This window comes from Periplaneta americana, chromosome 1 (assembly GCF_040183065.1).
Source record: "Periplaneta americana isolate PAMFEO1 chromosome 1, P.americana_PAMFEO1_priV1, whole genome shotgun sequence".
NCBI lineage: Eukaryota > Metazoa > Arthropoda > Insecta > Blattodea > Blattidae > Periplaneta > Periplaneta americana.
The window spans coordinates 115,996,082-116,012,657 of NC_091117.1; the positions used below are offsets into that span (position 1 = coordinate 115,996,082).

General features: G+C 35.7%; 1 protein-coding gene across 1 annotated transcript in view; it reads right to left on the bottom strand.

Moving 5' to 3' along the window:
- Nucleotides 1–16,576, bottom strand: part of LOC138700063 (uncharacterized) — a 1,616,191-nt gene that overhangs the window by 1,006,419 nt on the left and 593,196 nt on the right. Inside the window, exon 2 of the mRNA XM_069826368.1 lies at nt 12,521–12,794. Coding sequence (XP_069682469.1) covers nt 12,521–12,794 — 274 coding nt within the window. The remainder of the gene's footprint in view (nt 1–12,520; nt 12,795–16,576) is intronic.

Consider the following 16,576-nt stretch of genomic DNA (forward strand, 5'->3'; position numbering starts at 1 on the left):
TGCAACCATCACCAATGCATTGGGTGGATTTTCTTCAACAGGAATTTGTCCACTCAATTCGGACATATTTCCTGATCACTTATTTAGTCCTGCAGCGCCCACAGACAGATCTCTAACGAATGCAGTCCCTACAGATGGGCCAAAGGATGCAACACAGAAGAGCAGTTCAACAACAAGGAATGCAAAAGAACATATGATAGAGCCATCACCAACAACTGCTCCAGCAGCGGAAACGTCACAAACGAGGCCTTCACCTCTTGTGACACAGTAAGAGATCTCGCCGATTCCCTCTGGCACTAGATCCGTGGCGAGAAGAAAAAGAACACATGAAGGGTCCCAAATCGAGCATCTCTTTTAATGACCAATTAAAATTAAAGGAAGCTGAAAGAAGAGCTGTAGAAGAAAGGTGTTCAGCAAACCGAGGAAAAACACAGCTTCAGTTTGATTTAAGCAATGAGGACCAAGATGAAGAGAGTGACTTCGATGGTCATGTTGAGAACGGTGCACCTTGTCTGTACTGCAATGAATTTTACAGCCAATATAAACCAGAAGAAACATGGCTACAGTGCAAGAAATGTTTCTCATGGGCACACAATGAATGTGCAACTGTATCTAAGAGAACAACATTTTTTTTTTAACTATGTAAAAATTAACTTAAGTGTGTCATTTTATCCTAGTAATTTGGGTAAAATGACATAGTTTGTCAATTTTCAAATATACCTTTCAGTTAATGATTGTCAGTATTTCCACTTTCTGTTGATCTTAATATATGTGTTAATGTTGTAGTATCAGTTACATATAATTGACCAAAACAAATTTGGTACGAATACATATTTTTTTCAAGATTTCCTTAAGGTATGTCATTTTAGGCCTAGTTCCCCTATGTCTTTCTCGTAAACATGTTCGAAAGTTCCAGGTAGGATGGGAGGATGCATTTTTTGCTACCAATATGATGAAAGTATTAAATGAATGATTTGTTCATAAGCATTACGAGGAAAACGGTTGTGTAACATAAAACGGCATTATACTACATGCTACTGATGAAACATTAAAAGGTTAAGTGTTATTGTTGTTGTCATCATCATCATCATCATCATCATCATCATCATCATCATCATCTCTGTACGTCGATCCTTTTTCAGCAGATGTACGAATAATGCGGTTATCTCTTCAATGTGAACTCACTGATTTAGGCCTACAGTATGATGCCAAATGAAAGCTAGATGTAAGGACTTGACAAATGTTGAACTTTCAAATCTTTGCCAAAAAATATATATCCGAAGCTTCGTTCTTTCGCTTGCTCTGTTGAAGCCATGTTCGCTACAACTTACGTTTGTGAAAAATTATTTTCAACAATTAAAATAGTAAAAACCAAATTAAGATCACGACTGACAGACAAATACCTTCGTGATCAACTACGACTGGCAGTAAGTGACATAATTCCTGATTTTGAAACTTTGTCGCAGAGACATTCTGAAGATAGTTAATTTCAGGTTGCGATATTGTTCATTTATTGTTCATTTCTTTCTTCGTTACACGTATTAAACATTAGATTGTAGCCTTGTACTGTATAAAATTATATTTAAGTGCTTGACGTAAGGAAAATGAAAATCCGTTAATAAGTCAGACAGTTGCTTCACTTCCCGTTCGGGTTTCCGCCTCCCTCCATAGGTGCTATGCACGTTGCAGGTTACACAGTGGTTCGGCGCACGATTACATTTTCGCCACCGCTGGTTTAGGTCATCAAGATTACGATGGCTGAGAACCAGACTGTTCTAAGTCAAACTTTTCCAACTTTTTATAAGAAAGAAATCTGTGTTTCATTGTGTTCCATTTCTTGTCTGCATATATGAATCGAACAAAATTGTAAATATTCCTCTCCATAAGGTTCCTATGAAGCTATTCCAAATTGTTTCATGAAGCTTTGAATGTCAGGAGCTTAAAATAGCTCTCCTAAAAATATAAAATTGACTTGGAACAGTCTAGTTCTGGGCCACCGATTAACTGGTAAGGGTGGTACATAAACTTCACCTTTGACATACCCCAATAGAAAAAAATCATATAGGGTCAGATAAGGCGACCGGGGAGGCTAGCGGATAAGATATAGATTGTTGTTACAGGCCCGTCCAACTCAGCTTTGAGGGAGTTGCACTTGAAAATGGAAATGTAGTGAAGCTCCGTCTTGTTCAAATAAAAACCCTGGTTTTTCTTCAAGTATTTGAGACATCAACCACTGCGGCATCAACCCTGCACAGTCGATTTCCTCGGACTTCGCACATAAGCTTCTATTACGCGCTCAACAATTTCGTTGGAAACAGACGGGCATCCGGTGGATTTTTTTTTTACAGAGACATCCTGTGGCTGTAAATTTAGAATACAAATCATATATTGTGTTTTTATTCGGTGCTTCCTTATGATATCGTGTGCGGAAATGTATTTTTACAGTGGTTACTGACCTTGTGTGGAATTCATGCATCCAATACGCGTGCTCTTCTCCTGTCGCCACCATTTCTCATACGTACCCGCCTAGCAGTCGCACAGTGTACTGAGATACTTCCGCGAAACTTTAGGCTATACGAAACTTGGAGAGTGTCTCTTTTCATTGGTATAATGTCAGTACTCTAGGTTTCATACTTTTCATAATACATGGCAATGAAATCGCTTAAATCATTTGTGCTAGCCCTGTATATCATAATTATACATGTTGTACTTTGATGCTCGTCTTCTCGACTTTCCAATTTTCAACATTTTATAATATTGAAAATTCTGTAATGAATGCAGTTTTTCCCCAATCTCAATGAAATTTTTGAATGAAGTCCACAAAAGCTTGTGAAGTAAACTGACACATGTGTTTGCTTCTGCTATTTAAAGTATTCAAATCACCGTGTGTTGAGGATGTGGTAAGTTTAAAAAAAAAAGAAAATTAACAACTAAAAGGGTTAATTTTTTTCTAAAAGTAATTGAAAAAGTATGAAAGTATATATCATATTTTACATTTTATCTATCAGAAATTAATTAAATATAATTTAAAGGAAAGTTATTTAAACTTTGAAAATAGGACAAATATAATTCAGTATTACAAAACAACAAAAATTAATTATAAGTAAACTAATTGGAATATAAATGTTAAAATTTGTGTACTACATGTCCACATTGTAAGAAATATGTGGTAAAAGTTTCAGATTAATTGGTGTAAAAGTGTAGAAGTTAGATATTTCATAGATCCATAGCCTTAATTTACATAATAGAAGATCCGTGTCTACTGTATCAAATGCCCTACTAAAATCAAGTAATGTCAGTAGTGTTAATTTACCTTCATCTGTGATTTTACGTACACTACCGGTCAAAAGTTTTCGAACAGCTATTAAAACAATTATATACTTTATTTCAATGTAAAAACACATCGGAAAAACTAAATAGACCAACAAAATAAATATTTTCCCTCTCTAGCATTATGAATATTATGATAGGGGAGAGTTGCGTAATTTGTACCGTTGCCTAAATTGTACTACCGTCTTGAAAATTAGTTCCTGGATAAGTGTTGTCATCTACGTCAAACATTATGAACTACATCTACAAATATGCCATTTTATGTTAGACGAAGCCTGTGGGTTCTGTTGTGCAGACGTGAAATGAAATAACTTGTTTTAGGTAGTTTCAATCTAGTTTTTGCGTTACCTGGCTACAACAAATACTTCCGAAAGGTAAGTGGAAGTCCACCATGCTATATATTATTTAAAACTACATTTATATTGTAATTGTCATTAAGTTACAGACTTCTATTAGAAACCGTTAAGGAGCAAGAATTTAACAAAGAAAACATGACGAGGTTGCATATTTTGTACCGGCTTCAGTTTCCTATAATGTACCGGTACAATGTAGGGAACTTTCTTTATAAATGTTTGAAATTATAGTGACGTATGAAGAAAACATATCTAATTTAAATCAGCAATTATAATTTATTAACTTCTAATCATTTCGGTATGAATATAATGCTGTAATATTTATTTTTAGGAAACAAAATACATTCAATTCTGAATTTAAAATAGTCATTACAAATAATAAAAATTACTGTGACATAAAAATAGCATAAACAGACTAAATTACGATTAGAATATAATCGAATAATTTCCACTTTTTATATTCTGCGTTTTTAAGTTTCTTCCTTTCTAACAAATGAATTATAATAATTACATTTTATCTTAATTCCAGAATGACAAAGAAGCTTCAATACGGGACATGGTCACAGAATGCGCTAAATCTTGCTGTTGCTGCATATATGAATGGTAATCGTGGAATAAATGAATGTGCCCGAATGTACAATGTGCCTAAGCCTACAATACTAACACATGCGAAAAACAAAAACGTAGTTGCTAATGGAGATGTGAAATCGTTTGCAAGAACCACAGTATTTTCGGCAGAAATTGAAAATGAACTTGAAAATCACATTCTAAAGTTTGACGAAATGATGTTTGGATTAACTTCAACAGATGTTAGGAAACTTGCTTTTGATATAGCTCAGAGAAATGGACTGCCACATAATTTCAATCGTGAAAAGGATCAAGCATTGAAGAAATGGTATTATGCACAGCCTATCTGAAGAGGCTTCCCAAATTGTCTTGTAGGCAGCTAGAGGCAACATCCATGGCTTGAGCGAAAGGGTTCAACAAAGAACGTGTCTATGAATTCTTCGATCTGCTGGCAAACATTAGTGAGAGATACAAATTGGAATCCACGAGAATTTTAATTGTCGAAAGTGGTTTCTCCACAGTGCAGAAAAGGACACAGAAAGCGAGGAAAGGCAAGAAACAAGTGTGTGTGTGATATCGAGCAGAGAAAGAGGAGTGAATACAACGATGGTATGTTGTACCAGTGCATCTGGTCAAAATGTTCCTCCCATGATTATTTTCAAGGGGCACCGAATGAGTAATGATCAGTCTGTTGGTGCTCCACCGGGCATTATTGTTACAGTTTCAGAAACTGGCTACATCAACTCCGAATTGTTCGTCAAATGAATGCAACATTTCATTTCCTCCGTCCATCCTACCAAAGAAAGGCCAGTATTGCTGTTGCTTGATGAACACATTATCCACAGCAAGAACTTAGATGTCCTGATGTGTGTGGTACAATTTAGGAACCCAATGGTACAATTTAGGAAACCAGTTGCCTAATTTGTACTCATTGCAGACATTTAGAAAACTGAACCTAATGACTTTATGTTAACTTGAAATAAATTTTAGTTTTTAGGAAAATCCTCCCAACATACTAGGAATTAAGATGTCGCTATTGAAATAATTCAACAGTTGTTAGTTAAAATTAGAAAAAATAAAATGTGTAAAATGGTACAAATTAGGCAACTCTCCCCTATGATTGGATATTCAAAACGAAATCCCTGTTTTAACCACAAATCCATAGTTGTCATAGGTGATCGAAAACTTTTGACCTGTAGTGCATATCCTCATTGAATTTTAATAGTTATGTAGGCGTATATGTCCATTTCTGAATCCGGATTCGTATTCGTCAAGTAAGGCATGCTCGGTTAAATAGTTTATTAGTTGTTTGTGAACAATACCTTCCAGAGCTTTTGATAGACCAGGTAGGACACTAATAGGACGGAAATAATTTGCACATAAGGGAGTTTTAATTTTTGGGGATTGGACGGATAAAGGCTTTCTTCCAGAGGCGTGATTAGGTGGAGGTTATGAGCGAGGTATTGAACATATAATGTGTTAGTGTCTGCAGTATTATGTCCAATATTTTCTTCAATAATGTAATGCTAATATTATCCACACCTCCAGTTTCAATTCCGCGCTTACTTCAGTTTTGTGACATGAGTAAAGAAAAAAAGTCTCTACTCGGAATTGGAGTCCTTTGTAATTCGTGATCTGTTTGCTGTTTGTTGACCGTATCCAAGGTTATTGTTGTGAAATAGTCACTTAGTTCGCCAAGAGAAACTGGCACGCTGTCTATCTGAGTCCTGGAATTTCCTAAACCTATTATCCTTAATATATAATTATGATGCACCGAATTACATATGATATTTCCATACAGAAATTCTGCGTCATCATATGATGAAGGATGGGTGGAGCTGAGAAAAATTCTCACCCATCCTTCATCATATGATGACGCAGAATTTCTGCATGGAAATATCATATGTACTTCGGTACATCATAAAAATATGTGATATGAGAAAATAATCACTTAGTGATTTAAGACGGCGTTCATTCCGTCGGATCCTGGCCACTTAGTCACTCGTAATGAGTGCACCTCTGCACATTAATGTGTTGGACATTGTGCCACTGTCACACGTATCTGTGACACAGTGCATGAGGTTTGGCCACTAAAGGGAACGTAAGAGATGGAACTTAAACTGAGAGGATTCAATCCGGCATCGGAATGGGGATCCGGTGTGATTTAGTGGATAGAGCGTCAGCACATAGAGCTGGTCAGCACATAGAGCTGAAGACCCGAGTTCAAATCCCGGTGCCGGAGAGAATTTTTCTCCGCTCCACACATACTTCATCCTATTGTCCTTAAGTTTCTCTACAATTTGGAAGAGTCAGTTTCCTCTTTTAAGATGTTTATGAAATGTTTAAGTAGTTTAATGATTTTAGTGGTTCTGTTACGTAAGAAGTGTTGTCTTGTTATGTTTAAGCGTTTTGTATGCAGCATTTCTGTCCATTATCACACTACGTATGTCAGTAGTCATCGGTGCTGGTGACCTTTTAGCGCGTTTGGATTTCATAGCAACATACTTGTGGTATAAATTTTTATTTTACTCATTTAGTTTATCATCTTTTTCGTCAATAGTACGTAGTATATAAAGTCCACTTCGTCAGCATTGCACTTAATCCTACACGCTATTGATTTCAGATATCAGTCAATTTGGTCATTGGTCTTATATTTTTTTATAATTTAGTACCATTTCTCTTACATGAAACTAATTCTGCACATACTTCGAGAAAAAGGTGAACGTACTTGATTAATTATGATCGCTGAAAAGTAGTGTGAGTTGTTCAATACTCTGCTACTCATCCTTCAAAACATTATTGAACTCTCAAAATGAGGGATGATTTACCACCATGAACCACAGAAATATACTGCGTCATACTTCCACAACGTAGTTTGTACTGTGTTCTCTATTGATCACAGCGGTATATAGATTACATTCATGTTTCCGGTAAAAAAAATCTAGGCTTATCGTGTCTTCTCCTGCTTCTTCTGCGTCTGCTTCTCAATGTTCGCTCAACGTGGTCAATGGAATCTTCTAAATTGTCTTCACTCTTTTCCGCGATGTAATCAGTATCCTCCAGAACATTTTCCAACGGCACAAAGGGGAAACCAAACATCATTGATGCTGTTTTACGAACTGCAATTTCATGTTTTTCTGTACATATTATATTTAATGTTATAATTATTAGCAAAATAAATAAATAAATAAATAAATAAATAAATAAATAAATAAATAAATAAATAAATAAATAAATAAATAAATAGATAAATAAATAAATACTGTAAATATAATGGATGTTCTGTTGCCAGTCCAATAAACCCATTTTTCTCCATAGAAATTGTGAAAAATGAAGAAGACATAATCATTTTCGAGAATTTTGAAAAATTCGTGAGCTCATTAATATATTTTATTATTTAAAAATCCAGTATAAAGACGCGAAAATCGATGATGACTAAGATTTAGATAAAGAACTGTATCAAGATAAGCATCCTTGGTCGATGTGATTTGTCTACAAACATTGTGGAAATGCAATGGAGGGGGAAAGGAACTGGCCACTCTGCCCCATTATCTTCTGACCTAGTTGCATCATAAGTGGTGGCTTCTTGGTATCACTTGCGAGGTTCAGATCTGTCTTCGGACGGTTGACTAGACAACAACTAGTTGTCGCGTGTTCCCCAGCCGACAGTTGTGGCGTTATAGTAGACTATATTCAGTTCCTATCGGCTGTACTGTTCATTCACTGATGTTTTGCTAGGCAATGGGGAGCGCTCTTCCCAGCAGGTAGAGTTTCAGCTACTCGAAGACCCTTGACTTGTCTCAGACTAAGTAAACATTACCTCCATGAATATTTAGTTATGGATCTTCTTTCATGAACATTTGTCGTGAGCTTTTGCCCTATTGGACAATAATGACTGGACGTTGTATCAGTCGACCCCTGAGACTGGTGGGAAGTTAAGAAACCTAATGAGAACACAGTTTTAAAAAGCTTTTATATGTTTAATGGCAGAAGTCTACATTATTACTCGGCAAAAATTACGTTATATAAAATAATATAGTTCACAACACACAGCAAAGAGGAAGGTAGGAGGGGGAAGAAATCCAAACTGCTTAACTTTGCATGAACAAGTAATGGCTAAGGAGAACGAGATCATGTCTTAACTATCCATTCTGATTGTGTATTAAGGGGTTGAATCATGAGTCAAGAAATGTCGACCACTGTTCTACATCTACAGTATAACGACCTTTTTGAGTCGCTATTAATATGTTGAGATCTTTCCTTGATCACTAGCCCGCGGGTAATAAGTGGTTGTACCGACCTGTATTGTAAGAGCGAATAACTCAGCAGTCATATGTTCACCAATGGAAAAAACAAAAGAAGTAAAAGAATTGGACCAATGGTGTAACTCAGGTAGTGGAGAGTTTGCCTGCTGATGCGGATCTGCGTTCGAGCGCGATTTCAATTCCCTTTTGGGCTGATTATCTGGTTGGGGTTTTTACGAGATATTTTCCAACAGTACGGCAAATGTCAGGCAACTACATGGCGTATTCTTGGCCTCATCTCGTCAAATACGATCTCACTGTCGTCAATTCTATAGACGTAAATAAAATAGTAGTTGATACAGTGTCGCTAAATATCAGACAAAATCAATATAAAGTTATTTGTGTTACCAGCTATTGCTCGGTCATGTGACATTTTCATCTGCGTTTTTGTCATCCGCATGAAACAATTATTTCACGTGATTAGTAGACGCAACGCAATCAAAGAGTAGGACGACCCATGTGGATTTTGCTTGTCACGTTTTGAAACACAAGCTGCTTGGATCTACGTTCTACTACAGGCGTGGGCAACGCAATGATGTACAAAAAGCGTTTGATGTACATTTTGTTTTGTATGTAATACATGGAGGTGCTGCATATGTTTACCGCTCTTTGCTATTTCTTCCGACATCCAATATGGTATACTATATAACCGTCTCCATGCTTCTATTTTTTCGACATTTCATAGGCATTTTTTTGTATTGTGCTTGGTTTTCGTATATTGCTTTAATTTATTTTCGTCATTTAATATTGTTATTTATGGATATTTCCCACGTACACTCTCCGCTTTGTTTCCAATTATCCGGCTTACCTTGACCTGAAAGACTGGGTTTATAACTATAAAATAATTTCATTGATCTGCAAGACTGAGTTTATAACTAGAAAAAAATTTCGTTGATCTGAAAGACTGAGTTCATAAATATAAACAAATTTCGTTGACCTAAAAGACTGGGTTTATAACTATGAAAAAAAAATTCGTTGATCTGAAAGACTGAGTTTATAACTATAAAAATATCGTTCATCTGAAAGACTGAGTTTATAAGTATAAAAAAAAATCGTTGATATGAAAGACTGAGTTTATAACTATAATACAATTTCTTTAGGTTCAGTCCATTCCTGGTTGGCCTGTCATCTCAGTCCAATTCTGATTGGGCCTGCCTGCCTGCTTGCCTGCCTGTCCAAGTCCGACGGCAGCCCGGAGCAAGCCCGAAACCTAGGAAAGAAATGGAGATGATGATGAAAGAGGAGAGGTGGAATTATGAGGACGAAATGATTCCGAAATCCAACGCCGGACGTTACCCAGCAATTCTGCTTTGACTGATTGAGGGAAAACCTAGGGAAACCTCAACCAGGTAACTTGCCCCAACCAGGGATTGAAACCGGGCTGCCTCGTTACACGGTCAGGCGTTTTAACCGTTACTCCACAGCGGGAACGATCCTGTCGTACTTACACTTAAGTCTTGAGATAAATCCTCTCAGTAGACTCTGAGAAGCTGAATCAGCACAGATAATATGTCAGAAACTGAGGTAAAACTAAGAAGTACAGAAAGTTAAATTGTGTATCTAATACCAGGGTCTCTACTCTGAAATAATTGTACTGACTGTTTAAAAAAAGAATATAAGTAAGGAAAGAAAAAGAACTGAGAGGCACGTGAAAGAGATTTAAAATAGGGAGGACGAGGATGAAAGAAGATTAACTAAAGGAAAGAGGAAAAGGGAATACGATTCTAAGAAGGAGAAGAGGATGGAGAGGAAAAAATAAGAAAAATACGGGAGATGAGGAGAAAGGTAAGAAGGCATAGAGGAGGATACTGAGAAGTAGGCCTACATGAAGGAAATTAAAAATAGGAAGAAAGACGAGGAGAAGGAAAGAAATAAGGACAAAGATCAGGAGAAAGAGAAAAAAAATTGGAGATTATGAAGAGGAACACAGAAAAGAGTAGGAAGGGGAAGCAATAAGGGAAAGAAGACCTAGACGAAGCTACATAAAATACATATACTGTAAGAGTTTTAAATGGGGAAAAGAACGAGAAGAATGAAAGAAGAATAAGCACAAAAATGAGAAAAAAAGGAAATAAAGGACGTAGAGAAAAAAGGTAGGAAAAGAAAGAAGAAATGAACACAGAAAAAGAAGTGGCTATAATAATCTGAATAATATAAGGAGATAACTAAGCAAGGAAAGAAGAAGGAAGAGAAATTTTAGAAAGGATGAGAAGGAGATGGATCAACTTCTAGGGTAGAAAGAAGGATAAGAATAAAACGAATATGATGAGGAAGAAAGAATTAGGAATAGAAGGGTTAACATGAAATAACAATGAAGGAAAGAAATAAACTAAGTATAAAGGAAATAAGAAATAGAATGAAAAGGTACTGAGAGACAACGAGTATATGGGAAAGAAGAAAGGAAGGATAAGGAAGAGAGAAGAAAAGTGATATACGATTGTTGACTGAGAAGAACAAAGAGTTGAAGAAAGATAGGAGGATAGGATGAATAAAATTAAGGTGAAAGAGAATAAGAATGAAAAGAATTCACAGATGAGGAAGAACGAGAACGAAAAAGAACACTGGAAAGAAAAAAAGTGAGTAAGTTTTAAATTGGAAATAACCATCTTGATAGCTCAGTTGGGAGAGAACTGACTCAAATACCGGTGATGTTTGAGTAGGCCTAATGGTAATGGACAAAGCCAAGGTTCTTTAGCGTTTTTATCGGGATTCTGCTGTTTCCTTCCATTATTCCATCGTAACTCTCCACTTCATCATCATAATCATCATCATCACCACCACCACCATCAGCAGCAGCAACAGCATCATCATCATCGTCATTATCATCATCACCATCACCATCATTATCATCATTTTAATATTGTGTACCCAAAATAGTGCACCGTGATGTTTGGTGACTGCTGTACAGTAAAGATGGTATCATTCTGAGGAGGCATAGTATGTCCGCTGGGGGTTAAAGGGCACTCTAGTTAGAGTGGACTTTCACCGAACCTTGAGCTTAAATTACTGAATCGTCACATGGTACCACATGGGTACCACAGAAAAGACAAGTGAATCATGATATCTAAAAAGAATTCAGCCATTGGTACTTCAACGAAAAGTAGACACAAAAATGGTAATGGAAATTGAGACAGAAATTGGAATTAATAGAAGGATGAAATTAGAAAATGGAAAAGATAGAAAGAATTAAATAAGAAAAAAATTGGAGGAGGATAAAAAAATCAAAATGCAGAAAATAAAAAAGAACAATAATGTCGGCAAAGAAAGAAAAAAGAGAATAAGAAGGATTTGGAGAAAGCTGAAAAGTGGGAACGAAAGAAAGGAGAGAATGTAGACGAGAAATTGAATGGGGAAAATGACTACAGAGACGAAAAGTGAAACAATGAAATGAATGATAAAAGCAATAAAACAAAGGAACTCATATAGAAGAAGACGACGAAGAACTGAAAGGAAAAGGAAAAGAAAGCGAAAAACAAGAAGAATAATATTGAAAGAAGTGATAAAAGGACTAAAGACAAAAAAAGATAAGAACACTGAAACAGAGAATTTGAAATTGGAGGAGAAAGGGAAAAATAGGAAATCTTTATCACGCAGTAGGCCTACATCTCACTTAACGATATGTGTCAGAGGAAAAATAATTGTTTGTAAGACAAGAACACTGAAATACAGAATTTGAAATTGGAGAAGAAAGGGAAAAATTGGAAATCTTTATCACGCAGTAGGCCTACATCTCACTTAACGATATGTGTCAGAGGAAAAATAATTGTTTATATACATCTCAAGTCTGAGTAGTGTAATATGTAGGTAATCACTATAATGAAGGGGAAATTAACTGACCACCCTACCCTATTATCTCTTGGCCTAGTTGTCTCATAAGTGGTGCCTTGTTGATATCACTTGTGAGATTCAGAATTGTCTTCGGACAGTTGACTAAACAACAAAACAGACAGCTTAGTGGTTACTCACTTGACTTCTTCCTCGGACTGTGCCAGGAGCCAGTGCACCTTGTCCCGGCGGCGCGTGCCGAAGGCCATGAGTTGGACGACGTGGCAACCGCTGGGCAGGTCGGGGCGCCCCGGGATGCGCAGGGTCCACTGGCTCACAGCCATCATCTCGGGAGCCTCTTTCACAACCAGGCTGCCCTCCGGCTCCAGGCGCCCCTTCTCTTTAAACCAAGCCAGGGTGGAGTCCTCGTACAGCACGACCCACTCCTCGCGCCACGCCTTGCCGAACAACCGTTCTGCAACAAATAATTCATAAGCCAGCTCTGTTTGTGCAGTTTCTATAGAGCAGTGATCGTCAGCATTCGCTGAAATGGGTAAAGTGTAAGGAGAGCAGAGAAATATGCTCCGTCGTACAGAAGGGAGACGCGGGTAAGAGATGCTAGCCCGATGGTGCACTGTGCTAATGACCGCTGCTATAGAGGATTCCAGCTTAAGAAAAAAACATTGTTCTTATGGGCTTTGCCTAGTACACTGTTGCCGCAAGATGCCTCCGTTAGAAGAAAGAGTGAGACATAGTGTTTCTGTCTCACTATCTCTCTAACACGTACAGTGTTCTCGCAAGTTTATCGCATAAAATATGTACGTCGAGTCCGTTCAAATTATAAAAAAACCTATTAATGACATAACGATTCCTGAAAAGCATACATTATATTTAATATACAGACATTATAACTAGACTTCGGACATTTAGGACATTAACCAACTTTTATACATCTCAAAATGATCATAACTAGGCATTAAAATATAGTTTTAGACATGTAAGAAGTTGCTGCAATTACGAATAATAATAATAATAATAATAATAATAATAATAATAATAATAGGAAAAATTATAAAAGTAAAAAAGAACTGTGTCAAATATCAATACAATTATTTCATTCGGTTAAGAAGGGCTAATAATACAGATTGAAGATGACAGTATGTGTAGCATACGTTTTCCGTCATTAAAAGGGTTATAATACATATTTTAGATTATGTGCAGCACACGTTTTCCGTTTAATTGTTCTGTTAAGAAGGGTTATAATATAGATTTTAGATTATGTGCAGCACACGTTTTCCGTTTAATTGTTCTGTTAAGAAGGGTTATAATATAGATTTTAGATTATGTGCAGCACACGTTTTCCGTTTAATTGTTCTGTTAAGAAGGGTTATAATATAGATTTTAGATTTTGTGCAGCACACGTTTTCCGTTACTAACTTCACACTATAATCAAACAAGAACTTAAGTTACATACCTAATGCCTTTGTTGTTTTGATGGCAGTTAAATTTCGTGTACTTTAAATAATAAACGCAGACAATGTCGTACGTTTTCTACCAGTGTGAAATCTTAGTTTCAACCACAGTTGTCAGATGTGGCTATTTGTCGCCATTCTGGTGTCTTTTATGTGCTTTATGGCGTCGAAAATTTCCACTTGACGACCTGACTACTTTTCTGGCGGCTCTAATGTTAAAATTATTAAAATAATTTAATTAAAGCAAAAAATTTTTCATAAGACTGTGAACCACAATATACGTAATATTCTTCAGAACGTAAATAGTATATTCGTCAATAGATGGCAAGTTGCGTACAAAACTTCCCCAGACTCTGACACAGGAATCTCCAACATGTATGATCTGTGATTTACAATTATGTTCTCTCCCTCCTTAATTTATTGTGATTGGTGGATGCAACAATGTCCAAACACAATACACAAAACTTATTGGGTTAGTAGGAAATAATAATGCCACTACATAGACCTTAGTTCTGTAAACATGACATTATATAGGTCCAGTAACTTTATCAAATTACACATTCAACATTGATTTTATATGTTAAAATGTAGGTTACAAGCCATACCCGTCGCTTCGCTGCACTTGTTAGAAGTAAATATAACATAATTTAATTAAAGTAGGACATTTGGTCCAGGGAATACCCATGTTTGATAGAAGGATAAATCGTTTAATATGTTATTTAATTGGAATTGTAGGCTACTTAAATAATTAAAATACGATCATTCTGGTCCAGAGAGCACTCATTTCCTGCAAGGATAATTTCTTTAACATCTTTCTAAATTTTTATTATATGCAAATAATTAAAATAGAATCATTTGGTTCAGGGAACATTCGTTTGTTGTTCAAGGATAATTCGTTTAATATTTTTCTAAATTAGTCTTGAATGCATCTATTAATAAATTCTCCAAATTAATGTCAATATAGAGTGGATTTTATATGAAGGTTTTATGTTGACCTCGCTGTCCGCCTTTTTTTTTTTTTTCTTTATTAAGTTTATTTATACATGCTTTAACATCTGTGGTCATGACGCGTGTTTAGAATGTGTGGATATACCAGTAGGCCATTTAACTCTTGTTGAGTTCCTGTTTCTATTGTGTGTTGCAGATGGCTTGTGTTCATGTAACTGATAATAGGTTTTGATTAATGTTTATCGTATTGGTAATTGAAGCGGTGGTGAATCAAGGCATGTAAATCAAGGCAGTCTGACATTTCTCTTTATGACTAAGGGAAATCATGAAAAACCCAAGACTGATTAACAGAGTTTGAATCAGTGAACTCCCGAACGCAAATCTCAAACTCTACCGTCTGAGCCAACACGCTCGGCTGTTTATATAAATGAAAAAAATAAAAATGAATGTGGTAATGTGGTAGGCCTATATAAATATTATTTTAAGACACACAAGAAACGAATGCATGGACAGCTATTTATGAAGATTAATTTTATCATTTGTGTTTTTTAATATTGGTGTCAGCGGAGATTGTTGGAGATTGACTTTTACTCTTGGCGGAGATTAATGGAAATATTGAAAAAAAAAAAACAATTATTTTGGAATTGGCATATTAACTCAGTATGGATATTAGGCTACTTTCCAAATAATTAACATTAAAGATTCGTTGGATTCTGGTAAAGGTGCAGTACAGCCAATAGACAATATTTGTTGCATTGAGACTTTATTTAATACACATTCATTAAAAACGAAAAAAGCTTGCAGCCCTCAAATTATCACTTTCAAATTATTAGTGAAATGTTGAATTCTCCGTCTTTTGAGTTCACTAATGTAAGCAGAATATCTGGAATACTATGTAATGTAGCCTACTTGAATATATAACAAATTGAAGTGAAAAAACTCAGAATATGATATTCGCTTTAAGACGACGCAATAGATTCGCGAATGTGTTCATATTAGAACTCTATTTCTCGATTTCTCGCTATTGTTTTATCCGCGTATTATTAATCAGAATCACTTAATTCGTAAAAATCTAATATATATCTATTATGTCATGATTTTCGCGATATCCATAAATACCCGGTCTTTAATATGGGTAACTTATGAGCGCAGGAATTCGATTTCATGACTTTTGTAAAATAACTTAGCTCCAGTAAGCTCAACGGTAAAATATTAAATTTTACCCTGTATTTTTTGTCTAGTAAAAATACAACTTTACGATAAAAACCTTAAAAATACTATTATGTTCTGTGGACAAAAAGAAACTGAAGTATATAAAATTAAGAGTATTTTATGTGGACCAAATAAAGTTTAAATAATGAAGTAATAATGTATTGGGATAGAATGTGTATAAGGATATATTTTAATCTTACCTCAGTCCTCTATTCAATCAGAAGTTACCGTAATGGCATATATGTAGCATTACGTCCATATAGAAAAGCTACAATTTTAAGTAGTTGAAGAAATTATCCAAATCGCTTAAGTAGCTTCTGAGATTACTTCATACAAACACACAAATGTTCCCTTTATATTAATATTGACAAACATTCTGTACAAAAATAGTGTTCAATGAATAATATTTTCCGTTTATTGTGTGCAAGATCGGCTGAAATAGACGGAGTCAATTGTTTTCATTTCATTATAGCCTATCAGAGGGGGCAATGATAAAACTCGTCATTTTAAAACTCCTGTATAGTGTTAAATATCAGTCCTATCAAAATTTTGCATAGACTAAAACTTATCGGAAAGCGAGAAATTTCGAATTATTTAATTCAGGCCCCCTATAATGCCCCTTTTA